The sequence below is a fragment of the Ciconia boyciana genome, chromosome 2, assembly GCF_034638445.1.
Source record: "Ciconia boyciana chromosome 2, ASM3463844v1, whole genome shotgun sequence".
NCBI classification, from domain to species: domain Eukaryota; kingdom Metazoa; phylum Chordata; class Aves; order Ciconiiformes; family Ciconiidae; genus Ciconia; species Ciconia boyciana.
In genome coordinates this window covers 166,957,594-166,982,723 of record NC_132935.1, presented here as the reverse complement: position 1 = coordinate 166,982,723, position 25,130 = coordinate 166,957,594, and the positions used below count along the sequence as shown (strand labels likewise).

Sequence of the window (25,130 nt, the reverse complement as noted above, 5' to 3'; positions counted from 1 at the left end):
CTGCATTAGCCTTTCTTGAGTAGTAGAGACACTGATGTGTTATATTCTCATTTAATTTTAGAGGGCTGTTTATATGCCTAGCACAGGTTATTTTCCTTCTAGTCTAGAGAATATGCTTATCTTTAATTTATAATGTGCAGATTTAATCTTTTGTCTAGCCTGTGGGGCAGCACGGCTTCACTTTGTGTGCAAGAAACCAGATTTTGGCCCAAAGCTCCAAAACTTCTCCTTAATGGGTTGCTCTGTTCCTTGCCCAGTCATGCTACGAACACATACAGAGGATGAGACTCCACCAAAGAGAGAACTGCCACATGACTCACAGCTCCTGAGCCCAAGGACCCGAAGGGAGCCTCCTCTCTGCCGCACTTTCTTGACCAAACACTGTCGGATGAAGAAGCAATCAAGTCACTGCTGTTCTGGCTGCCTTTAGAAAGGGAAGAACAGTTATTTATCAGATGAGGGTTTCTTGCTGGGTTTTCTCCTGGACTAGCTATGATCGTAAAGCACAGACATACGGACGCTGTGGGCTAAAAGCCTTCAATATGCAACCTTCCCAAACCTTGTGTTTGGGAAATTCTTTGCGGAAAGTGGCCAAGGTTTATTTTGCCCTGTAGTTTTATTTCACTTTCCTGCAAATAGCAATTTGCCTTGAAACCTCGTTTAACTGTTCTCTCAGACGCTGTTTGTTTTGTACTGGTGAACTGACATAAGGGGAAGTTATTTTATAGAAAGCAGTCAAATGAAAACCACAAGAACTGTTTTGGTGGGACTATTTCTGGTTGGCAGAAATGGGGCACGGACAGGAGAGGCCATCTCCATCCTCCTAAACAACCTGTTCCTGGAGTGAGGTGGCTTTTCCCGTAGCCCTAAGAGGAAGGTTTTTCCATTCCTCTTCCTACCTATGCCGAACTCAATACCTCTCCATTGCATTGTAAAGCTGCTACTGACTAACTTCCTTGTTTTATGATACTTACAAGTGTATATTTATACTTTGCAGACTCTTGTTAAATCTCAGGGATATCACACTTGCACCTTGAACATGCTAGTGCTGCTTTGTAATTCTGCAGGGGTTCGTGTGTGCCTAACAGAAAGGACATACATTGTCCTGGGTTGAGAAATCTCAAATCCTGGAAAGACAAAACACAAAAACACCTGGCCTTCTGCACTGACAGAGGTGCATAAACACTGGTTTTCCTAGGTGCACAGCTTTGTGCTGACAGATCACCCACTGACGCTAGTGGGGTACAAATCAGATTAGAATTGGGCTGGGTTTTATGCTGCCTTTATAAAAGGCAAATGGATATTTGATATCCTGTTCCTATCAGACAAAAATACTAATGTCTGAGTTACATATTAGAGGAAAAGCTCTTTTGAACTAGATTTTAACCTGCATTTTTTTTTTACAGTTTGACTTTAAATTGTCCAGGTCTGTGACTTCAGAAAAACAAAACAAAACTCTACAGGCTGTTTCCTCCTGTTTATCACAAGTATTATGCTTTAATAAATAGTACACTGATTACAATAGTTAATATATTGGCATGAGAGTATCCTAATGTATGTTTTACAGTAACTTTGTATTTAAATAAAGCTGTTTCATTTTTAAGAGAGATTCCAGGCTTGCATACTTCTTATTCCAATCTTGTAGCTGTCTCCAGACATTTGAGAATTTGCTTTCCTCTCTTTAACTTTAGAAAATATGTGGCTCCTTTACTGCCTTGATCGTTCATGGGAATGGAGAATTTCAACTATGAATTAGTTTCCTAATGTAATTTTAAGAGAGACTGAATCAATAAAACTAATTATTGTGCTTCTGTTCCCTGCCAAATCAGTAAGGAGAACATGGCTTAAACTTTACGATCATTTCCTGCAATTAAACTATTTTTTACCCCATTGTCTCGCACTGATCACACTAAGCCTTAGCAGGCCTCATGAAGGAGGGCTGTTACGCATCTTCAGAGCTGAAGATGCTGTGGTGCAGAGACAGCTCAGGTGAAGAGAAAGTGAGAGCGAGTAGTTGAGACCCACCTTCCTTTACTTGAACACCTCTTTAGCCACCCTACCATGCTGGCCTATCTTCTTCCTTACCAGTGTCCCACAGGGAAGAGGAACTAACTGCAGAAATTATTCCTCTTCCCTGAGAACTGCTGCCTGAATTTTGGCACCACATTGCAACCTCATGCCATCCATCCAAATGAGGATGTCGTCTGCTGGACAGTACAGTGTCTAAACTGGTCCTGGGTATGTTAAGGTACTGGGTTCTCAGTGTAAAAGCTAGACTTGTATTTTTGCTGTTTTCACACAGCAAAGCCAAGCAGTGCCAGCTTCATGGGACATGAAATGAAAAGTACTGTTTATCTAAGCAAACCCTTTATAAAATTGCAGTGTTTGAAGTGGTTGGTGCCAATACCAGTTACACAGCATGCAGAGAGACTAGGGAATACAAGACCAAAAACATGCTTTCCTATCAATACACCGATTGTCAGCTTTAAACCATTGTTCCTCACCTCTGTGAAATCTCCCCTTATTCATCTAAGGAAGAAAGCTCCAGCTGCCTGTCTTTGAGAATGTAAACAGCCATAAGTAACAGCTGTGAACTTTTAATTTCAGAGTTGCTTAAAACTGGCAGTTTTCCAGTCCAAAGAAACACCCTGCCAGAAGGCTGAATCACTGAGATGTAGTCACAGCTGTTAAAAAAAAAAAATAATAATAAAAAAATCTGTTTCCTCCATACTGCATTCTTCCATGCTCTGGGTGTTGATTTTAATGTCGGGTACCAATTCCTACTCAAAATGCAGAACTTTTACTAGAAAACAGGACATGCAAAAATGCATGCATGTACAAACTCCACAGGATTATCTAGAAAACAATGCAATTTTTTCAGCATACTGAAGATTTCTACTATTGCACTTTCTAAACATATGGTTATTAGTTGCTCTTACTGGTCATCTGGTTGAAAATTGAGGAGGTTCTTGAGCTATAATTCAAGTGAGCCCTAAAGAGGCAACTAAGGTAACAGTGTGCAGCCATTTGAGCTTCTAGGCTTTCTCCCCAGCCAGTAAAAGCAAGAGGGATACTTGACTGGAAATACTCTTTTAGCCCAAGGGTGCATTCAGGTTGCAAATTGTGCTATGTAACCATGCAGTAGTGCTATTTGGTGTGTTAACAGCATGGCTTTTTTAGGAGATTAGCTTCCCTGATTAATCAAATCTCTGCTTGATAAAATACTGTGCCTTAAAACAGTGTGTAGAAATGTGAGAGTACATTCAGGTCCCTCCTTTTGAGCTTGGGTGGATCACACGCTTAAATTATTAGTGGCAGATTTGCTATCAGGACTCCAGCTTCCTGATACGTTCAATTTAAGCCTGCAGACTCTGGAGCAGTATGAAGGCTGACTCTACCCAAGACTTCCAGCTTTAGAGAGATGCCACTGTACAGGAAAATAGTACAGTCAGCTCTTCCATGTCCAGGCTACAGCTGCTGAGCCAGCTCAGGCTTCAAGGGAAGCTAACTAACTGGGGTCCTCTAATATTAAAAAAAAAAAGAAAAAGAAAAAGAAAGGCTGAGCTGCACCTGGAAGCAGGGACAGGTCTTAAAGCAATTTAGGTGTGACCAGACAAAGCAGAGCTTAACTGCTGGAGCCTGCAGTGCAGGTTAGCTGTCTGTATACAGTGCTCTTAGAAACAGAGGGAATATGATGCAGACCACTGCAACCTCAGTGTTTAGCCCTGACAGACCTTAGCTTGATCTGCAGAGAATTTCTGTTCCCCTTCCCTGAATGCATACTCACCAGCAGGGCTTATAATATAATACTAACATGATTTGGGTTTTTCCTTTATCTGAGATTTTTTTTTCCTGTCCAATTACTCTAGATACTCAATTGCTGTCAACTTAAAAAGTATTCAGTCTTCTTATGAATATGCTCTCTCCTCACTCTGTATTAAGGCTCTTTGTACTTAAACTGCAACAGCTATTAAACAGGGAGGAGTCAGTCTTCTACAAACACCCATTTTGCAAAAGGTTCATTTTACAAAGAACTGAATAAATAGGAAGTTAGAGTAGTGCTGTATCTATTGCTGCTTTCAAGTGGTGGAGCAACGCCTCCGGAGGTGGAGAAAGTGATGTCAGGTCTAGTTTCTTGAAATCTTCATTAGCACTCAATGATGTTAACACCTTCACAGTCCTCTTTAAATCAAACACTGCATGGAGCATGCCCAAGGTGGAAATGGCAGCTTTTGGAGTGTTCTTTGCCGAAGCTTCGTCATCGAGGCCGTTTTCCAAGACAGAAATCCTGTTCTCTGCAATAACTTTGAGGAAGTTGTAGAACTCCTTGTAGTCTATACCCGTGCAAGACTTCATGATCAACTAGGGAAAAAAAACCAGCATTGAAATGGAAACAAATCCCTTTTATTTATAGTAAGAATTACAAAAACATATTTTATCAAGCTAGTAACTATCTGGAATCGTAAGTAACCATGTTTAATCATATTTTTTTAATTCCCTGATGGCACTAAAATGCTTCATCTTACCTGAAATGTCACTAGCCCCAAAAGTAAGTCTGTTTCTACTAAGTACTAAATAGCTGTGTTTTTTGAAACTATTTTTGAAGGATATCAACCTAGCAGCAGTAACAGCCTCCAGAAATAAATTTTACATTTGTTTTGTGCTCAAGATTTTGGAAGCATACAAGATACAACACTGCTCAGTATAGTTACATGTTCTGAAAGCATCACTTTGCAGACACAGAAATCTGCTGCCACCTTCGCTTTAATTTTGCTTGTTTCAGATTCACAGTTTCATCATGAATGGTCTTCAAATCAGTTCTTCTTTGTGGGGTCTGTCTTATCAGTTCTTCTGTTTACATGAAAAAGCACTTATATTTTATAAAGGGGAATGTAAATGCTACATAAAGGATTGATCTTGATGCTAATACTAACCTCAATAGTTGAAGAAGAGCAGTTGAAGCATTAGTTTTTCAGAAAACATCCTAACCTCCCTGACATAACAAATATGCACTGGCACAAGCCTTTCCCTATCTTACTAAAGTAATATTTGTTTTCCTGCAAAATGAAGCTGTCACCAGTTCCTAATTCCGTATGAAACATGCGCTAATTCCAGCTATGAGGCTAAGGACTTGTGTGTCTTAAGATGGTGCAGTGCACCCTGGAAATACATGATCCTCTAATAGAGAGTCAGGCAGCCAGCATCATGTTGTACCTGGCATTGTAGGTGCCAATCATCCATAGGGTCCTTCCATTCATTGATTTCCCGCTGGACAGCTGCTAATTCATCCTGCAGGAAGCACCACATTATAGCCACATTGCAGCCGTTCACCCAGTTGTGGTTAATGGAAATGGTATCCTCCTGAAGGAATAATTGAAATGGTTACCAGGCTCTACATAGGAAAGTGTAAGAAAACAGCTGTAACAACACCGATGCTGCAAAATGTAAAATCGTATTCCTCAGCAAGGGAAATGCTTCTCTGGCACCAATACCACCGCCGTGCTAAAAGGCTGTCTCTTTCTAATGCCCTGAACAATCAAATCTTGTTTCACTCTGTAAACTGGCAAATGTCTCTAATTCCTCTGTCTGAGCATACCTTTTAGGGGCACAACGGTGGGAGAAGGTGGTGGGGAGAAAGGAACAGGGTTGTTAATTTTGGTTTGTAGTCATGAAGACCAATTTGTCAGCATTTTCCATTATTAAATTACAATTTACAGTTAGAAACCAAGATTAACAGCCTCACTGTAAGTCCATCTCACTTAGCATCCTATTTCTCAGTGACTAGTAGCATCTAATGAGCAAAAGGATAAGAAAAGAGGGTTCAGACAGCTTCTTCAATTGTATACTCTTCCAGCTTCCAGTGGTCAATGACCCAAAGAGCTTATGAGTTCAGGCTTGCTTTCTGCCATCATCTTGAGCAACCACTGATAAGACCTTTCCTCCATGAATCCCCCTAAACTTTTTTGCAGCCCAGTTAGACTTTTGGCATCCACAACATGCTGTGGCAATAAAAGTTTGATCTGATTCAAGCCTGCTGCCTGATTATCTCTCTGTGTTACGAAAAGGTTGGTATCAGTTATCTTACCAGATTGTAAACCTGATGATGCCATCCACTGGGGATGAAGACTATCTCCCCTGCTTCCTGCACAATTTCAACAGGGGGTTGACTTTGGTTGTAGCGAGGGTAAACGCTCCTGTCCTGAAGACTAGGTGCAGTCACGTCGAAGGGCAAGTTGCCATGGCGGTCTTTCAGGTACTCCTCCTGTCCCGCAGGGTACAACAGCCATTTCTTTCTCCCGCATATATTGGCTGACCAGCTATAGGAACGGAAGACATCAGCATGGAATGGAGTCCTGTGGGGCAAATCAGAGGTTTAAGTAAAGACAATGCCTAAAAGCTGTAAGATGAATTAAAGTCTCTGAGAATCAGACATACACACAGAAATCAACCCTTACAATGCAAACCTGATCCCAAAGTGTCATCCTCTTCATTTAATTTTGACTGCTTTAAGTATTAAAAGGCCACTATAGCTACATAGTATTGCAGTGTTTTATAGCCTCTGTGCTTCTCCATCAGTTAGTTTTGAATCTGCCCCACAAATACCTCAATGGCAGGAGATTCTGTGAGGTGAACTGTTGAGAATACTGTAAATGCAACTTTATCACCAATGCTGGACTTAATTTTTCACCTGCAAAATATTTGACCAACTCATCAGCGCCCCTGCAAGGCTTCTGTTGACTCTGCAAATCATGAGTAGCTGATGATCCCCAGGGAGTTTCTGCTCTAAAACCTTATATAAGCTAGCTGACAACTTTTGCAGATTTTATGTGCACAGTTCAGGGCTTTTTGAAGCACAAAAGCACTTTAGCTGACTGCGTAAGGACAGCTCACATCCAGAACCAAAATGAGCTGCTTGAGAAACAAGACTGGCTGGGTTCAGGTACAACACTATACTGTATGGACACACACTGCCTCTGCAGCATGATGCTATCCCGAAGTACAATGCGATAATCCCCTGTAATACTAAATCTTAAAAATGAGTATGTAAGAATGACAGAAACCACGCTGCCTTACCATGAACCTTTAGGTCCCATGTAGACAAACCGGTAATCATCCACAGCTATAGCATCCCAGTATTCATTCAGCCAGTCAGATGAGAAATACACAGGGGTTGTATAAACATCTTGCTCGGGGAAAGCTCTTAAAAACATAATGTGTTGGAAATCGGTCTCAGAAAAATGCAGCATTGCTCCTTCTGCTTCAGTTCCCAAACCCCAGATACAGAGACCAATCAGGTCTCTAGCAGGCCATTAATACTTTGCTGCCATCTCCTTTATATCATTGATAACTCAGTTGCACGCAAAATGCACACAATAGCGCTTTTCTGTCTCCCAGGAAAGCTGTGAAGGTTAACTGCTATTTGGGAGACTCCTAATTATGGCAAAACCAGTTCCTAATAAACACATTCTCTTTAAATTAGACACCTGCAAGACCGGTTGTCCAACTGGATGACAGGCTGGGGGGGTGAGGGTTAGGAGGGAAGCCAGGCTGCGGGATTTTGACAAGCGTGTGGCCTCCTACCGCAGGATATGATGCCCCTTTCCCATCCTAGGCTGCATGGACAGACTTTCTGTAGCAAGCCACAGCACCGGTGTCTGGGAAAGCAGACAAACAGGGAGGCAGAGACTGACAAACTTCCTCTATTGTAAGTCAGTGGCACACTCAAAAATGAAAATGAGGTGATCACAAGAAAGTTGGATTAAGAGCAGGATACGTTTAAGGAAGAAGAGATTTGAGTGAAAAGATATAAAAGTCCTACACAGACATGGGGAACGGCTAATGCATCCACCTTGCAAGCAGCAGGCTAGAGCACAAGGAAAGCCAGCACAGGGTGAAGAGAACTTTAACGACTGGGAAGGTTAACAGAAAAGAAAATGAATAAAGGATTATAACTCACACATGCTCACTGAATTAAACATAATTAGAAATGTCCTCCTTCTTTTTAAGAAGTAAGGTTTGCACTGTAGCAGTCAAACAAAAGCCAAATGTTACAGCCACACGGTTTCCACAGGGATAACATGCAGTCATTTAAAACATAGATGAAAAGAAAAGCGTTCAAGAATGTCAGCCTCTTCGGGAAACAATGACCTGTTTAAGGATCTTGTCCTGTGAAGTACCCAAAGAACAGTGCAGTATAAGACCGATATTTTGGTGGGCAGGTGCTAACAAACAGCACTGCTGGCATTTAAATGCTCAGGCATTAGCAGATGAGCATTAAGGCTCCGCTGCAGCTCTTTGCTGTGCGTGGCATGCAGGGCTTTCCACACTGCTCTCTTACCTGCTCAGGTGCCAGTCCTTTAGATAAAGGCACCCTCGGGATGAACGGTAGTCATTTTTAATGTACTCTTTCCAGTATTTTATATAGTCCTTGAAGGGGAGCTGCTCCTTCGGGTTAGAATTGTACTCCTTGACATCACAGTTGGCAACAGGTACTACAGCCTCTCCTGAAATATAAACTCTGTGAGCCCACGTGGGGACCGAATAACTGATGCTGAAACCGAACTCCCTCAGCCTTATCCACTGCAGCAGCCTCTAATATCTGAGCCCTATAATGCTAAGTACAGTACAAACACATAAAGCCCAGCTCTCACTCCCAACAGCATCATTCTAGGCAATCATGATTCAGACCAGAAGTTATTTATTTAACGTGACCTGAATTTTCCTCTTAAACTACATTAGGAGTGGGGTATTGATTCCTGTTAAATATACTAATATTTTATAGCCTGAAGAGATATTTCACTGTAACTACAGAATACTTCCCCTTTGCCTGGGGAAAGTGTCAGGCTGCTCCTCTGGTTAAAGTTAAGCAGGTATATAAATTGGTATAGTTAAATTATACAACACTTTTTATTTTACTTCATTATGGGAATAAATTTGAGATTGGAATCTGCGAAACATAAAGTGTGAGTAAGTATAGAAAACGAACGTCTTAACTTAGAAAAAAGTCTGGAGAATTGCTTCGTTTTGTCTAGCGGTTCTATTCCTAAGATTAAAAACGAGCTTTGTCATTTAGCATACACTTTTTAATTAGGTATTAAAAATGCCACGACTTACCAAACTTCTGCAGCAGATGATCAAAGTTAGGCTTTCCATCCCAAGTAACCCAATTTCTCCTGCTGCCCCAGTCTTCAGTGAATTTAGCTGAGAAAATACAGGGATGGTTGGGAATCAAATAATCCCGGAAAAAGTCCGAGTAAGTGAATGATTCTACTTTTTCAATGAAGTCAACGTGTCCTCCGGGGAGGCAGAATGCACCCTGAGATGAACTGCTGTAGTCACGAAAAAAGGCCGTGGAACAGGCGAATGTTGCCCTGTCCATGCAGGCTGGATACCCTTCCTGGCTTAGCCAAGCCAGCGTTGATCAGATGCTATCCCGTTATGCTATGGCAAAAAAACTGCTTTAAAATGTGACTTGAGTCTCTAAATCCACAAAAACTCACAGGAAAACATAAACGGCCAGAGGTAAACCAAGAAGTCGTGCAGGAGCATCTCACCACGTTGGGCTAATTAGGATCTTCCATAGTTTATATAAAGTTTAATGCTGGTGGGATATCTGACAACAAAGTCACCCTACGGCTGGTGAAGATGTTGCTTTTCCCTCATCACCTTCTTGCCAGGGCAACCACACTCTCTGGAGACGACCAGCAAAGGCTGGTTCCTTCCTAAAACAGCAGAAACATTCATTTCAGTGGGATATCCCTGCTAAATGAGTTAATCGCAGGGTGGAGGGAAGGAAACCCCTTAAATATTTGGGGCCCTGGGGAACCACTGCAGCCCAGAAACTGTACCGAGGCTCACCCCTTTGTCAGGAGAAGATATACGCTCTGGCACCCCTCACCCTCCCCAGACCCTCCTCTATGGGCCAGGCAGTAATTATAGGTTTAAAAAAAAAAAAGGTAAATAATAGTGGATAAAAGGGAGGTGTCTGGGGAGGCGAAAGGGAAACTGAGCACAGAAGGGGAGGGAGAGGGCCCGAGGGTAAATGAGGCCACATACCCTGCAGGGATGGGCTTCAGGAGAGGGGAGACACCGGGGGTGAAGGCGAGACCAGAGTGCTCAGGGGGAGAAAGTGGCCGCCATGAGGCGGTTCCCCCCTCACGGAGCTCCAGGGGGGGACCCGGACGCCACAGGGAGTCGCACACGCCGTCCCTGCGTTGGGCTCTCGGTCCGCCCGCACGTCCGCGGCCCGTGGGAGCGGAGAGGACAGCGGAGGACGGATACTCACCCCCGCCCCGCCGCGGGGCAGGACCCCGGGGCGAGCGGCGGCAGCTGAGGGGACAGACTCCCGCGGCCGCTCACGGAACCTCGGCGCTCGGCGGACGAGGCCCGGAGGGGGTGAGAAGGGGAGCGCACCGGCGCGCGGCTCAGCCAATAGCAGCGGGCGGCGGGCGCAGGCGCAGAGTGTCGATGCGGGGGTCGCCGACGGGCTGCGCTGCGCTGAGGGAGGTGAGTGTGGGGCCGGGCCTGGAGCGGGGACGCGGAGGGGCCACCGGGGCTGGGGGAAAGGGGGAGACTGGGGGTGTGTAGCCGAGGTGCGGGTTAAAGGGGGAGGTTGGTAGTGTCTGGGTAGGGGTGTAGGAAGGGTGGTTTGGCCTCAGCCTGAGAGGAGGGTGAAGATGGAGAGGTTGGGGGACTGGCCTAGGGGAAGGAATGGGAATGGGGATGGGGGTATGGCTTAGTGTGTGTGGGAGTTATGGGAACGGGGATTTGGATATGTGACTTATAGATAGGGGAAGGCTAGACATGAAGGGGGAAGGTGGGTCTGGCCTTGGGGAAGGTGTGGGGGTTTGAATAGAAAAGATTAGGCTATTTCAGTTGGAAGGGACCTACAACGATCATCTAGTCCAACTGACTGACCAATTCAGGGCTGACCAAGTTAAAGCATGTTATTAAGGGCATTGTCCAAACACTGACAGGCTTGAGGCATCGACCACCTCTCTAGGAAGCCTGTTCCAGTGTTTGACCACCCTCTTGGTAAAGAAATGCTTCCTAACGTCCAGTCTAAACCTCCCATGGTGCAGCTTTGAACCATTCCCATGTGTCCTATCACTGGATACCAGCAAGGAGAGATCATAGAGCTCTAGAGATCAGTTTGCCCTAGAGCTGTGGCAGAGGGAGAGATGAGGATTGTGGTGGAGCCTGGCCTAGCAGTGAAGGAGAAAAGAGGATTTTGGGTGGCTTTCCCTAGTAGGATTAGGGAAAGAATGGGGTCTTTTCTGGTATTGGGAAAAGGATAGGGACTGGGGAAAGATCTGGTGTAGCAGGTGACTGTGTTGTGTTTGGGGTGAGGAGGAGGAAGATTGTCTTTGTACTGGAAAAAAGGAAGAGAAAGGGATGGAAATGTTTTTCGGGAGGGGGGAGTTCTAGCTTGGGGTAAGGAAATAGATAGTAAGTCTTGGGGATGGCATTGAGAAAGGAGAAGGGAGTGAGTTGTGGGAGGAAAGAAGGGGGACAGAGGCGGGTTCACCCCTGAGGTGGGGCAGGGCACCTGGGAGGGCAGGGGAGCAAGGTTTGGGGAGTGTAGGTGTGTCTATGTTTTGGGTTGGAGAGGTTGAGACAGGGTCAAGATTGAAAGGAAGGCTGATGAGGTTTAACCTGGATGCTGTAGGGGCTGGTGTAGGTTAAAGCTTCGTATCAGAAATGGAGTGGGATCAAAATGTTTTTTCCATAGAAGGATGGAAACATGTTGATGTGGAGAAGCCTGTCAGTCTAGAGCCGTTCTTTAGTGGGGATCTGTTGATCTTTTGAGACAAGAGGAGCTGAATTTCTCTGTGTGCCATAGTAGAGAGGTACTGTATGTCTTTGCCTGCTGCACCTCTTGGAGGGTCACCCCTGCGTACTCTGTGTCTTGTAGCATCATTTGGAGAATTGTAGACTTAGAAACCTGATGGAACTGCATCTTAGGCCTTTAGTTAAAAAAGAGGGGAGAGTCACTTGATAGGCTTTATAAACATTTTTATTGTAAGGGTTGTTGGGCTCACAGGAGCGTTAAAATCATCATTTGCCAGATGGTAGCTTTGGGAATAAACCACCAAAGATAATGACCCTGTGGAAACTTGGAGGAGGACAAAAAGTAAACAAACACCAACACATTAGAAACGCATGCAGAAATGTTCTGCAGATAATTAGCAAGGGCAGATGAGAAGAACCTGTGACTAAGTTCTGGAGGCTCTGAAGTAGCCACACTGCAAAGGGATGGTGTTCTGCTCGTGAGCTGACAACACCTTCTCCCAGTGTGTGTAGCATCTCCTTGCACTCGGGGTAATTAGTAATGCTTACATTTAATTGAATGATCTCAAAGCACTTCACAAGAGAAGGTGAGTCACCTCCTTTTTATAGATGCAGCCACTGAGTTACATGTGTTAGCTAAAGAATTTATACAATGTTGTGGTGACGTTGCCGGAAATATAATCCATGTCTCATTGCTGCTAATCCTAGTTCTTGCTCTGTGCTGTTGTGTGTAGCTGTGTATGGTTCTGCACTCGCTTCGAGGGGTGGATGTGTCAAAAAGACAAACTGTTCGCTAAAAAAAGTGGTGATTTACAGGATGTGGATAATGTGTCAATGTTGGAGAGCCCAGATTGGGAGAGACTGCATACGTCATCTGGTCTGTAGACAAATGTGTAGGCAAACATATTGCTTAAAAAAATATGAAGAAATTTGTTGTGAAATCATTTATATGTTGCTTCCTTTTCCACTGCATACAGGAAAGTGGTTTAAGGACTGTAACCCTCTCAAGTTTATAAACCTATTCTTGACTGTTTTTAGAAGTAATTTAAAGCCAGTTTATTATTTTTTTATGCCAACCTAGTCCTTTGCATGGTATTTTAAAGGACTTACATCTGTTCATTGTAGGGTTTTTTTTTATTTGTTGTGGGTTGTTTTTTTTGTTTTCTGGGTGGGAATACTGAAATGGTATGTTTTATTGCAGGTGAGGCTTTTTTCAGTGTATGTTACAAAACCATGAATATTCTGTGTCTTGTAATACAAGGAATTTCTAGTCATGTTTTAGGAGGAATAGAACAGTGAGTGACATAATGCTGAACTTCAGGTGCTGGGGTCAGAATGAAGTGATGGGAGGAGGAGGGGAGAGAGATCCTGAATTTCGAGTAGTAGTTCCTTGTAGTGAACCAGCTGTGTGTGGGCAGAAGGCCTCTAGCTCGGCATTTCTGAAATGGGATTGTCAAAACTTTAGGAAATATGGAGGGGAAAAAAACATCTTTTCATTTTGAAGGACAGTAGTTGAGCTATTTGGTCTTTAGCGGTGAGCTCAGTGTTTACATTAGAGATGAAGTTGGTATATTTAACATTGCACAGCTCAAGTATGATGAGATGTCCTCCATGTAGGTGCTGTACAAGCTAACCAGAGAGAAGCAGAGGCAAGGTTCTGTTTTATAAAAGGCAAAGTGCTGCCAGTAGATGAAACCAAGAAGTTTCTTGAATATTGACTTGAGGAGAATAGAGTTACAAAAGTAATAGGATAACCATGGTTTTTAGCTGCTCAAAACCCGTAATTACAGGTTAATGCCTGACATATGACACAATGCATGAGTGTCATAGGTGAAGTACATATTTAATGCCTTTTTCCAGCTCACTTCAAATAGTTGTGACCGTTTCTTCTGTTGTTTGTTTAACATTGGTAAAATTTCTCATGTGTTTTAATCCGACTGCTTGAAGTCTTGTGTTAAATGTTGAAAGTTCATTAATAGTAGTTATGTTCTGTACCATTGATGACTGTTTTCATTGTTGAATAAAATCAATGTTGATTATCTGTATGTACATCTATGTTTCTGCAAGGTTTAAATTTCTTCTCTGGGAAAGGAGAGAGAGAAGAAAATAATAATAATAAAAAAAAAGTCCTGCAGATCTGATGGTAATTAAAACATCATTATATTGGGGAAAAATGTGCTGGAACAATGGATTTAATTACCACATAGGTTTGTGCTTGGAAATTCTGGCCTCAGGCGCAGAAAGGAGCTGACTATCAGGCAAAGCCTTTAAGCTCTCAGGTGAGTCAAAAGTCATATGACCCATGGCATGTACACGTATATATACACAGGTCAAGTGACTGCTTCGTTTCTTCTCCTGGACTGAGAGGACTTGTTTTACTCTTAGATCCAGGGTTAAATACGCATTCGCTATTCTTTACATATTTTTTTCTTGTGGTAACGGCCATAATAAGATTTTTGCTTTAGCTTCAGGTTTTTTTACCTGATCGTTTGGACTTTGAAGAGAAAGAAATACTCGGGGGGGGAAAAATTCTACCTACGGATGGACAGTTCTGTAAAGGTAGCAGCCCCCAAAAGGCTGCCTGAGAGTTCTGCGTCTACAGATAGAGGTAAGGAGCTTGAGATATGGTTTAGGAAGATCTTTTTATATGGCACAGTTGTGAGGCTGAATCAGACATTAGTATTTTCACAACCTTAATGGTAGAGAGCAAGCCTGAGAGAAAATGCTGTCTTAATGGGGAGCTAGTGGTGGTTGGAGAGAGTTTGTGGAACTCTTAGCGTGTGAAAATGTGCTCTAGGCTGAGATTTTACAAAAGCTTAAGAGTCATTTGCTTGTTTACAATTTCTCCTTGCCTCCCTAGTACGGCTGTGCCTGGTTGAAGGTGGCTGTTGCTGTTAGCAAATTCTAGGAGTTGTTTTTCAGATGACATTATGCTCTGCAGTGCCTGTCCCAGCAGTGAGTGTTGAGAAACCTGCGTTTAGTTCCAGGTTTCCCTTGTGATCTTCTGCAAGGCGCGTAATCTTTCAATGTCTTGGTTTCATCATTATTTGTATATATTATTTATAAAATAACATCTCAGGGCAACAGGTTGTTGTGAGCCCTGTGCTGATATTGATGAGATTTACAGAAACTGATATAAGTAGCAAAGACTTGCACGGGGTGGGGGAAGGGGATGTCAGCTGCTTTGTATGAGCTGAGATTTATTGCGTTCCTGAATGTGACGCACTGTTTTGATAGATGGGGAGGCTGCTGATGGATATTTTTATTATTATTATTTTCTTCTGGGTCTGATGGGAGCTATTTCAGTAAATTTTATTTGCCTTTGCAATATATTTAGAGTATGAGGAGTTTGAGGATGTAATACCATATGTTTATTTTTGTTTATTGTCTGTTTACTAGTGTATTTACTTCAAACCTAGGCAGTTTCAAAAAGTTACACCTAATCTGTATTTGTAATTTGTAAATCTTGATTAATCAAGCCATAACATGATTTAGTTTCAACTGTCATTGGTTTCAACACTAATGTGACTTACACCTTTGTTTAAACTGACACAGTTGTCAGTTATGGTAGCAGAAAGTATACCCTTATTAGCACATAATTGTGTAACCATATTAGAAACATTTTCCACTTAAAGTATCCTGTAAAAGCCTGCTCGGGAATGCCACTGCTGATGTTTGTTTCTTTGCAGTCACATTTGACTGATCGTTAAAAAAGTATTTTTCTTCTGTTTCTTTGTGAATAACTTTTTTTTTTCTTCTGTATGACAGAAAGAAGATAACTTTTAAATAGAATTTAGAGTCCTTGGCTACTCACAAAGCCCAGTCAGTCTGGAAAAAAACATTCTTTGTATCAGATCTGTCTGATCTAACCTCGCTGCATTAGAGGAATTGCCTTCCTTTTCTAGATGGAGGAAATGAGGCCAAAGCTTTTAGCTCTTTCTCCAAATTATGAATTTATGTAGCAAATGATTGGTAAAGCTGTTAGAAATCATATTTCCTAGAATTTGTTGTTGTTTTGTGGGCTGTAGCTACTAATTTAAATCAGGTTTGTGGGCTTTTTTCCCCCCTCTCTTTGGCTCATAGTAAACTGCAGAGAGAGATGAGTTCTCACTGGATTGCAGTTTTCTTAGGGCTAAACAGATTGAGAATTTTCACTTTAAACTCCAGCTGCTGTGTAAACTTGTGGCTTATTTTTTCCCTGTTTGCATCACTAGAACTTATAATGCCATGGAAATAAGGTATGAAAACCAAAATAAAGATTTTTGTGGAATATGACATACCATGAGTAGTCACAAGATATCTCGTATCTCACCACGAGATAAGTCTCAATAATACTAAAGTTTTGAATATATTTAATAAAATAAGCCATTGGAACTGGACGCAGAGTTAGAGAGCTCTATTTAAGGGATATAAATGATACAACAGTCTGAAGGCACTTGGAGATCTCTGCTGTGTGCTATAAGAATTCACACCAGTGCTGCGTGAAAAAGGACTATTAGCTTTTTTATTTGCATTAGGATTCCTAGACATTTCCTTAAGGGAAACAGATCGTACTGAAGTAAAAAGGTGTAATTAGTGTCAACCTAACGGGAGATTTTGTGGTGGAGCTCTTCTCATTTATTGTGCCATACAAGTAGCAGAAACCCTTGAGATAATGTTATGGTACTAATCTGTAAATTGGGCTATGATACATCAATGGCTTTGAGAAGATAATGAATATGTGACTAATTAAATTACCATTACATAATGGGAGTTCACAAAGAAGTTAGTCGTGGAATGTAATTGGTCTTTGGTGTACATGCTGACAACTCTAGCATTATGAAGGAGATGTTACAGGAAACAATCTGACACTTGGGTACAAGAAGCCTCTTTGGAAGTGGGGAGAGATGCCACTCCAGATAGATTTCATTTAATTTACTGTTCCAAATTTGAGATTGTTTTGGTGTAAGCAAGCCAGGCTTGAGGCGTATGACAGCTCCATGTTTTCTTGCTGGGATTCCAGATACCGGTGAGCAAGTCTTATAGGATTAATATTATGTCATCAAATAGTATCACGGGGTCCCAGGAAAACATGGCCTGTCACAGAGCTGCAATGAAATCCCTATTGCCCTGACTATTGTGTGCCTTCATGCTGGGTGAACAGAGTCAGTTCTGCTGGCTCTTTTAAGCCTCTGCTGGTTCTGCTGCTTGCTTGCTCCGCTGTCGTGTGTGCGGAGTTGCTCTGCATGCCAGGCCAGCAGCACCTTTTCCAATACTTCTATGGCATCTTTTTCTTCTTAACTTCCACTTGGGTCAGTCAGGGTTTTCCCAGCAGCACTGCTAAGTGGTTTCAGTTCTGCCCAAACTCCTATTTCCAAACATCGTTGGTAGTAACTGAGAAACAACGAATATTTCACAGAAGAAATACTACAGATTTGGGGGGTTTATTTTTGCTGCGTTGTTTTACCAGAAGTTCTGTTATCCACTTGAGTTTTGTAAGGTAGGTATTTTTGCAAGTCTCCTGAGACCAAGAGTGATGGTCTGAGATAATGATGACTTCTGAAGAATATTTATCCATTTGTGGCTGCATGTTTCTGCTCTTTAATGATTGTGAGTTGTGGTCAGTGGTTATTCTGGTTTTGCCTGCACTGTTGAATACATTGGATAGACATTCTGGGTGTGTTCTTAACATACCTGGATGTTGAGATATCAGAGTGGAAGGGGAAGGACCAGCTATTTATTGTGATTGTTATAGATACATATTGATGAGCTTGCGTTTTGGTATATTCTGGATTTTCTTCAGTACCTGTTGGTCTATGGGAAGCTGCTTCTGATTATGAGGTGGGGAATGGAAAACTTTTTACATTATCACTTTCCAGTAAAAGGGGGTATGTGAAAGACTTAGAAAAGTTAGTAAAAGTTTTTCATGATTCTCTTTTTGGTAGGTTCCCCTCCACCTAAAAATATGAACATAGGCCTGTGAACATACAGACTAATCTAATTATAAAGCACCTCCCCTGTCCAGAACAGCACAGCAGGTATTAAATATCCAGGGCATTAATGCAATAGTCATTTGAAGTTTGTGCTGTTGTAAATCACGTGCTGAAACATGATGAGAACATTATAAAAAGGGGAGGCAGTGCTGTTAGGGAGTGGGCAATAATATTGACAGTCCTGTTCAGAAAGGGCGAGCCTTTCTGAAGGAAATACTCAGATGGTTAGAAATGGTTACCAGATTTTGTAACCCATCTGCAGCTATTTCCAAATCTGTCTTGGGTGTGCACCTGAAAGGTTACAGTGAAAGTACTGGAAGCCAGCTGTGGATGGGATTAATTATTTAGGAGTGTGTTTTAACGTCAGCTTTTGTATGTTGCTAAGGATTCTTGTTTTTTTTTCTTTCTCTTTTATTCTAGTTTCTCCTTCTGGCTTTGAGAGTGTTGCTCTTGTAGAAGAGGATCTGAACGGCGAGCTGATGAACGAAGACATACGTATCCATAGCTGGCCTTGTTCTTACTACTTGGACACCAGCAAACAATGGGTCTCTGGCAGACTCTCGCTGACTCCTGTTGCGATCAAATTTGCAGCTGACAAGACTGGGGAGCTTTTGGTCAACTTCCATCTTTCTAGTATCAGTGAGATCAAGAAGGAATCTTCGAATTTAATCTTCAGCTCCCTTACCATCTTAGAGAAGAACACCAAGCACTGGTTCAGTTCTCTGCAACCCAACAGAAATGTGGTATTCAACATCCTTGAGCACTTCTGGAGGGAGCAGTTGCTGTCAAGCCAAGGTGCAGGAGCAGAAGCAGCAGCTTTGCAGTCAACAAAGGGAAAAGAACTGACTGGGTTATTGACTGGATCGCAGAAACGACTGGAGGACACGGCAAAAGTGCTGCATTACCAGGGCGAGCAGTTTGATAACATCATGAGAGGACTCAACAAGATCGAAGGGGATATGGATGTAGCAGACAGGTACGGTACTGTAGTATCCTCCGAGCTAAGCAGTGGTTGTGGGATTGTATTGTTTATGCCTGAAATTTATGGGCCAGATCTACAAGGTCTTTAGGAAACTAAACTGTTGACTTTCAGTGAAAGTTTAAGCCTGTGATGGTCTTTTGTGGAACTAGTTCTTGTTACAAGATGTTTCTGTATTTCTGTCCTCCCTTCTGTGCAACATTTTTTCACCCTCGTGAAATTGTTTGTATATATACACCTGTCCTTTCTCCTTCAAATAACTTTTCAAGCCCTTAGGAGTTTCAATCACAACTGGAAGAAATGGTAGAGATCTTCAAAGTATTAACACCCTGTAGGTTTTGAGAGAATAGGCAACTAGTTAGGGGAAAGAGATGCAAATTAATGTCCCCACTGAAGGACAAGGTATGGCATTCACATTTTTGTTAGATGTCCTAGAATATGCATAGCTGAAAAGTACTGGAGGTTGGCTTTGGTTAATTTTGCCAGTCCTGGACCGGCCTGTTTTGCTGTTCGACAGCAAACACAACCACAGTTCTGCTTTTCTGGTTCTTTTCAAAGGAAATGTCGAACATGGCAGGTGGGCTGCTGACTTGATTTCCTAGAGTTTCCAGGAGTTTCCTAGAGTTATCAGGAGACAGCTGCCAATTAATCTTAAGTTCAAGTAGATTGTACTCCTTTCTCTGTGCATGAAAGTCAGCTTTTGAGGCTGCTTTTTTTGCATACAAAGTGTGTGTAGTTGAGGGCTTTATATTTGCCCTTTCCTTCACAAGAACTTACTTCCCAGCTACACACAGCAGTGAGGATTGGGTCTGTGGTGCAGATGTAGCCAGGGAAATGGCTGTAGAAAGAGTGTTCCCTTATTTGTGCTATAAAAATGCACTGCTTTTTAACCTTACATGGAATACTTCGTGCCTTTAGGTCTGGATGGAGTAAAGACATTTTGAGGAAAAAATGAGCAGTGCTGAGCAACACTGAACTGCTGAGCTTTGTCTGCAGAGCATGGTGGTGCAAGAACTGGAGAGGCAGTACTAGACTATTTGTGGTAATCTCAATCAGGCACTTAAGGCAGTGTATTCAAAAAAATTAGCCACCAAGTGCTGCCTTTAGACAACTGAAATAAGAAATTTGGAGCACATTTGAGATGTTGCTTAACTTCAGCTGTTGCAGAACTCAATGTGCATAGTAAATGGTTGGTGTCTTAATCAGAACGTTATGACTTTACTGTTTAATGATTAACAAAGTGAATTATTCTATGCTATTTTGTGTGCTGCAAGTTGGATTCGATAGCACTCCAAAATAGGCAGTAAGGTTAAGAGTAGTATTGTAATGTTTGAAGGTATATAGCTATGAGTGTCGTGGAAGCTCTGACACCTGCATGAAGAAACAAACACAATAAAGTTCAAACTAGTTGTTTTTGGAAGAAGCATCTGTTTTTAGACGGATATCATGTCTAAAAAAGTGTTGATTGCACAATGATTCTGGTGATACTCTCCATACCCTTTAATGAAAAGCCAAGATAACTGAAAGCTTCAGCAATAGCTTTTAAAGTTCTGTAGCAATAAACAATGAGTAGGAAAATAAATACCTGCTCATTGTTTTTGGAAGAGAGTTTTGTTTTGGGTTAAGATGCACTGGGAGGTATTATTTGTCCTCATGAATCTGAAGAGCTAGATGCTTTGATTTAAAAATTGAAAAATAAAGGAAGGCATTGACCAAACGTTAGCTGAGATTCCATTTTATCTACGGCATGAAGAGTTTGGCCAGCTTGCTCGCAGGCTAAAATGCAGCCCAGAAGCCATTAGCGAAACTGTGTTTTAATTGCACTGTGCTTTTTGAGGCATTCTAACACTTAGTTTTCTAGCATAGTGTGTGTGTGTGTGTGTGTTTTTTCTCATGAAGCTGCTTCCCTCCCCCCCGCCCAAAGTCTTCTCTTAAACTGATGACATTTTCTTCATGTCCTTAACCAATGTAGTAAATGGGGAAGACCGTGATTGTAGCTCATTTCATTGTTACATATTAGGTCATTCAGACTATTAACATAGATAAGTATGCTAATGTCTATTAAGGCTCTTTGACTTTTGCTTTCTTTAGAAACTTGATGAGAAGTAATGACATGGATAAGATCATGCAGGACTGTTTTGCATGTGTAGCAGATTTTGTGCAGAAAGAAACTTTGTTACCAAACTTTTGTGTCTGCTAATTCAAGCTTATATGAGCGACATCAGTGTCTTTCATAAAAAGAACCAGGCCCCTTTATCGACTTTCATATGTTTAAAACTTTGATTAACTTTATCTTGCCTGTATGTGTGGCCTTTTTTGGATTATTAATTCTGTTCTTGTATATGCCTGGGTACTTACAGCTGCTTTCAGTGGACCTGTGTGCAGATAAGCAGAGCTGAGTCTGACGTGCTAGCAGATGTTCAAAGACCAAAAATAAACAGAAAGCCAGATTCACTGGTTCCTTTTTAATATATTGCTATTAGAGGACAAGGTACTCTGGTTGCAAATTTTCATTTGTATATAAGGACTGGTCATATAGTTTGTTGATACAGCGGGGTGACTCCTCTGTGGAAGGCCAGAGAAGTTGGCTGGAGCCTTTGTTAGGGCTGTGCGGCAGAAAAATCTTGACTGTAAATCAGACATCACACAGCCAGGATGTCAATCCCTGGGGAAAGAGAGGAGGACACGGGTGAAGGCATAAAGTGATAAAAATGAAGGCTCAAAGCTATCCAGAATAAGTTACCACAAAGTAAATGGAGGTGTAGACTTGTCACGTTGCAGCTGCTTTTCAGTAAGTAAACGCACATGCTTTTCTCACGGTGGATGTGATGAAGCGAACCCATATTGCGGTAGGAATTTAATGACTTTGACTAGGTTAAGAATCTAATGACTAGGTTAAGACACAGGCAGAAGCTGTTGTTGCCCCGAAGTACCTTGTCGTAACTCTTTCATGCACCAAGAAGGCAGAAAACGTGCTTTGCGTTCTGTAGAAATGAGATGGGGTCATTTGTTTCTGTTTAGTTACAGCAGGTAAGTTAGAGCATGGCTTTTAATTTGGAAGATGGAGTGTGCTAGCAGAGCCTAGGGCTTTTTCAGTCATTCTCTGTGTTGAACTTAAGTTGAACCTCATAGTTTCAGAATTCAGCCCTAAAAATATGATACTGTGCCATTTCAAATTCTGTTGTTGTAGAACTTTCTGTTACGTCTCCTTTGGTCTGTCTCTTCCCCCACACACACTTTTTTTTTTAAGGAGTGTCACAGCATTTTCAGAGGGCAGTGGAGAGCTCCAGAGCTGTTACTCGTGTTGCGTGCTATCTACGTAAATATCTGATGTTCATGCTTTAGTTGGGAATAGATTCTGGGAACAATTCCATTCTGCCTCCGCTCTCCATGAATTCAGTGGTTGACTCCCAATATGACTTTTTCTGCTTTTCCTAGCAGGTGAATTTGTTTAAGTAGGTCTGTTCTGAAGCTGGTGCAGAACTTTGGCTAGTAAACAAAGCGTGTTCAGTTAGAGCTTCCTCTTCCAGATTAGGCTTTGTCTGCAGCCAAATTAAACAGGATTTTAAAATTGCAGTCTTCTGTAGGCACACTCTGGTTCTCTCATGGAAAATAAATCGTTACAAAAAGTATCTTGAGAACAGCATTGCTGTACTGCATGTTTTATCAGGCAGTACCTTTCTAGGGTAAACTTAAAAGCAAATTAAATCAAGCTGGCTCTCCGAAATAACAATGAAGCAGTAGTACTTTGTATTTTGGTCTGATAAGGCTTGCATCTCTAGGATTTAAGTCAGTAAATAGTCTTTTGTAGCATCAGTAAGATGACAGTGTTTCATTAGAGATTTTATTACATGTGGTCTAGCTTCATTTAGAAGCATCTACTACAACTACCATGCCAGTGGCATATGCCTAATCACTGGATAGTCTTTAAGGTATTTATGGGGTAGGAGGGACTGGGCTGAACTTCCTTAGAGCTTTTTTTGTTGTTGTTTGGTTTAACTCTTCCCTCCCGTTAGTTAATTGAGAATCCATTTGTGCCTCCAGAGATGGCTTTCCTGTTCTGCTTAGTGGCTGACGGATAGGCTGAGAAATCTCCATTGAAAACATCCTGATCAGGCTAGTTGCCTGCAGGCTGGTTTGGTTTGTGGGATGCTTCCAGCCAGCTCACTGCTGTTTTCCAGTGAGGATTGGGTAGGGTTGTTTGAGCAGTGAATGCATCCCAGAGGGTCGACTTGCCTCTTCCTATGCCTGCCTGCAACTGGAGACGGGCCACTTCGGCTCAGATGTGAGGTGGGTACCAGAGGCTGCTGGTGGGTGAGAGAGGAGGTAGCTGGCTGCACAGTGGGAGGGAGGGGGAGGATATGAAGTTACTGTTGATTGTGTGGGGAGATGTAGTTGGCCCCAAAATTTCTTTCCGACCACTGAGGCTGAGTCAGGATCCTCTGCTAGCAGGATAGGTTTGGGTGACAGGCAGGGGATGAGAGGAGAGTGGGAGAAACAGAGCGTCATAGGTGCTGACTGTGGCTCTGCCTCTGACTCCTCTCTGGACCTGGAGAGGGATGCTAACAGATAGACAGCACATGGAAAATCAAATCAAAACCGCCACCTTTCCTTCCTCTCATTCCCATTTTTTTGGTGGGAAGAGTACTGGTGAGGCTTAGACCCAAAGAGACCTGTGATCGCGATCCTTTCTTGGGAGAGGACCTCAGAAAAGGTGAATGGGCTATGCTGACAGAAAATACAACAGAAGGATTTTGTCCTCCATATCACCGATTCTTCCTAACAGTGTGTTACATCTTTCTTGCCTGCAGCTGATAAACGTAGGTGCCTGCTTAGGTGCATCTTCTTGCTTAGAAATAAGGGGCTTGGCTCCCTGTGTTAGTTCTGGCTATACAGTGGTCTTCATTGGGAGCAGTTGCTTAATTCTTCTGTAAAGTGAGTCCAGTTATCTTTAAGCTAAGACACGAACTTGCCAGCAAGAAGGCTTGTCTCCTTCAGGAGCTACACCAGCATTGATGGTGAGGCAGACTCTGGATGCCAGTGGGCAGTCTCTGCTGGGCTTTTCAGCCTCAACCTTGCACTCTTAGTGTTTTAACTGGCAATGGGAATTTGGGAGTGGGAGCAAAGCAAAAGGTGGCATCAGACTGTGGGCTTAAGGTGTAAAGGAGTAGAAAAAGGCAGTGGTGGTGATGGCCAAGTGTGGTGATGGCCAAGGGTGGAAGCATTGAGGTAAAAGGCAGTGTTAACTGAAGAACAGATGGGTGTAAATTGGCCTGAATAAATCCAGTTGGGAGTTGGATTTCTCACATCAGAACAGTGAGATTCTGGGATTCTGGGACCGCTTTCCAGCATGTTAGCAAATGAAGAAAAGCTGGTTTTTAAAATGGATGGATCCTGGTAAGCTGTGAATAGGCTTGAGGAGTGAAATAACAGAGGGCCGGATTCATTATTAAGAAATCTTTGTGTCTGTGGTAACTTGCTTTGAACTGGTGGGGTAGCACGACCCTCCTACTGGCTTTCACTCTAACACTCTCTTTTCTCCACTAGGTTGTTGACCGAGCTTGAATCTCCTTCTTGGTGGCCGTTTAGCAGCAAGCTCTGGAAAGTGCCATTGGAAACCAAGCCAAAGGAAACTGCCACAGTTTCCGATTCGAAGAACCAGGAAGGAATCATAATTAGAATTCCAGTTATTATCACCCACAGAACAGACTCAAATGTCAAGCCAGGAAAACTCACGCTTTTTGCTTCTGGCTTGGAAATCAGTGACTGCAATTCTCAGGTCATTCACCGGTTTGAATCAAAGGATGTAGATGATATCAGAGTTCATACGCCATATGAAATCAGTGTCCGTCAGAGATTTATTGGGAAGCCCGACACCTCTTACCGGCTCTTGTCAGCAAAGATGCCAGAAGCAATCCCCATCTTGGAGATGCAGTTTAGCAAGAAGATTCAGTTTTTAGAAGATGCCCTGGGATTTGTTGGTGCCAGGAAGTCTCCTCAGGTAGATTTGGGGACCTCCATTTGGCAAGCAGGTATGTGACAGACAAAACCATCCATCTGTAAGCAGTAACACTAGCACCAAAAGTTTCCAAGTGGTTTTCAAACTCAGAATAGTATATAATATTTACAAGGCAAATCCTTTCCCCCCTGCCCCAACAGTGAGATCACACTGATGATAAAATGCAATAAATAACTGCTAGGTGACTTTAGACCCTCTTGCCGAGATGGTAGAGATGATAGAAGTGTGTGGCCCTGTTTTAGTCTAGTTGGATTTCCTTTCTCCCAACTACGTTAGCAAAACCTGTGACTGTAGATGCTGAAGCTGAGTGTCCCTCAGGAGCCTGACAGCTGGAACTTGCCAAGCCCTCTTTAATATTGTGCTCTCAGCT

At 42.5% G+C, this 25,130-nt stretch overlaps 3 protein-coding genes across 10 annotated transcripts in view; 2 read left to right on the top strand and 1 right to left on the bottom strand.

Moving 5' to 3' along the window:
* Window positions 1-1,541, top strand: part of ALS2CL (ALS2 C-terminal like) — a 54,431-nt gene extending 52,890 nt beyond the window's left edge. Inside the window, exon 26 of one of the 2 annotated variants that reach the window (XM_072854883.1) lies at window positions 258-1,541. In XM_072854883.1, coding sequence (XP_072710984.1) covers window positions 258-329 — 72 coding nt within the window. In that variant the 3' untranslated portion in view covers window positions 330-1,541. The remainder of the gene's footprint in view (window positions 1-257) is intronic. The other variant, XM_072854884.1, reaches the window with a different exon arrangement.
* JMJD4 (jumonji domain containing 4) lies at window positions 1,509-10,395 on the bottom strand. Of its 3 annotated transcripts, XM_072854888.1 has the most exons (8): window positions 10,286-10,395; window positions 9,501-9,722; window positions 9,115-9,201; window positions 8,339-8,504; window positions 7,075-7,200; window positions 6,086-6,353; window positions 5,215-5,361; window positions 1,509-4,362 (listed from the first exon to the last, which is right to left on the bottom strand). In XM_072854888.1, the coding sequence occupies exons 2-8, from the start codon at window positions 9,547-9,549 to the stop codon at window positions 4,051-4,053; spliced, it is 1,155 nt and encodes a 384-aa protein (XP_072710989.1). In that variant the 5' UTR covers window positions 9,550-9,722; window positions 10,286-10,395; the 3' UTR covers window positions 1,509-4,050. The 3 variants fall into 3 exon arrangements, with proteins under 3 accessions (XP_072710989.1, XP_072710986.1, XP_072710988.1); XM_072854885.1 differs by having other exon boundaries at window positions 9,115-9,722; XM_072854887.1 differs by having other exon boundaries at window positions 9,115-9,722; window positions 10,057-10,381.
* Window positions 10,396-10,469: 74 nt separating this feature from the next.
* SNAP47 (synaptosome associated protein 47) overlaps window positions 10,470-25,130 on the top strand; it is a 30,671-nt gene continuing 16,010 nt past the window's right edge. For 2 of the 5 annotated variants that reach the window (XM_072854878.1, XM_072854882.1), the window contains exons 1-3: window positions 14,282-14,398; window positions 18,183-18,738; window positions 24,289-24,773. In XM_072854878.1, the coding sequence (XP_072710979.1) occupies window positions 14,332-14,398; window positions 18,183-18,738; window positions 24,289-24,773 (1,108 nt within the window). In that variant the 5' untranslated portion in view covers window positions 14,282-14,331. Of the gene's footprint in view, window positions 10,507-11,758; window positions 11,850-14,281; window positions 14,399-18,182; window positions 18,739-24,288; window positions 24,774-25,130 lie in introns of those variants that run through there. The other 3 variants (XM_072854880.1, XM_072854881.1, XM_072854879.1) reach the window with 3 other exon arrangements.

Excerpts from the sequence above, each read along its gene's own strand:
- JMJD4 (XM_072854885.1), bottom strand. The coding sequence starts at position 9,379 with ATGGACAGGGCAACATTCGCCTGTTCCACGGCCTTTTTTCGTGACTAC. Across the intron at positions 6,354-7,074 it reads ATGGGACCTAAAGGTTCATG|GACTCCATTCCATGCTGATG; the intron begins GTAAGGCAGCGT and ends TTTGCCCCACAG. Across the intron at positions 5,362-6,085 it reads ATCATCAGGTTTACAATCTG|GAGGATACCATTTCCATTAA; the intron begins GTAAGATAACTG and ends TTATTCCTTCAG.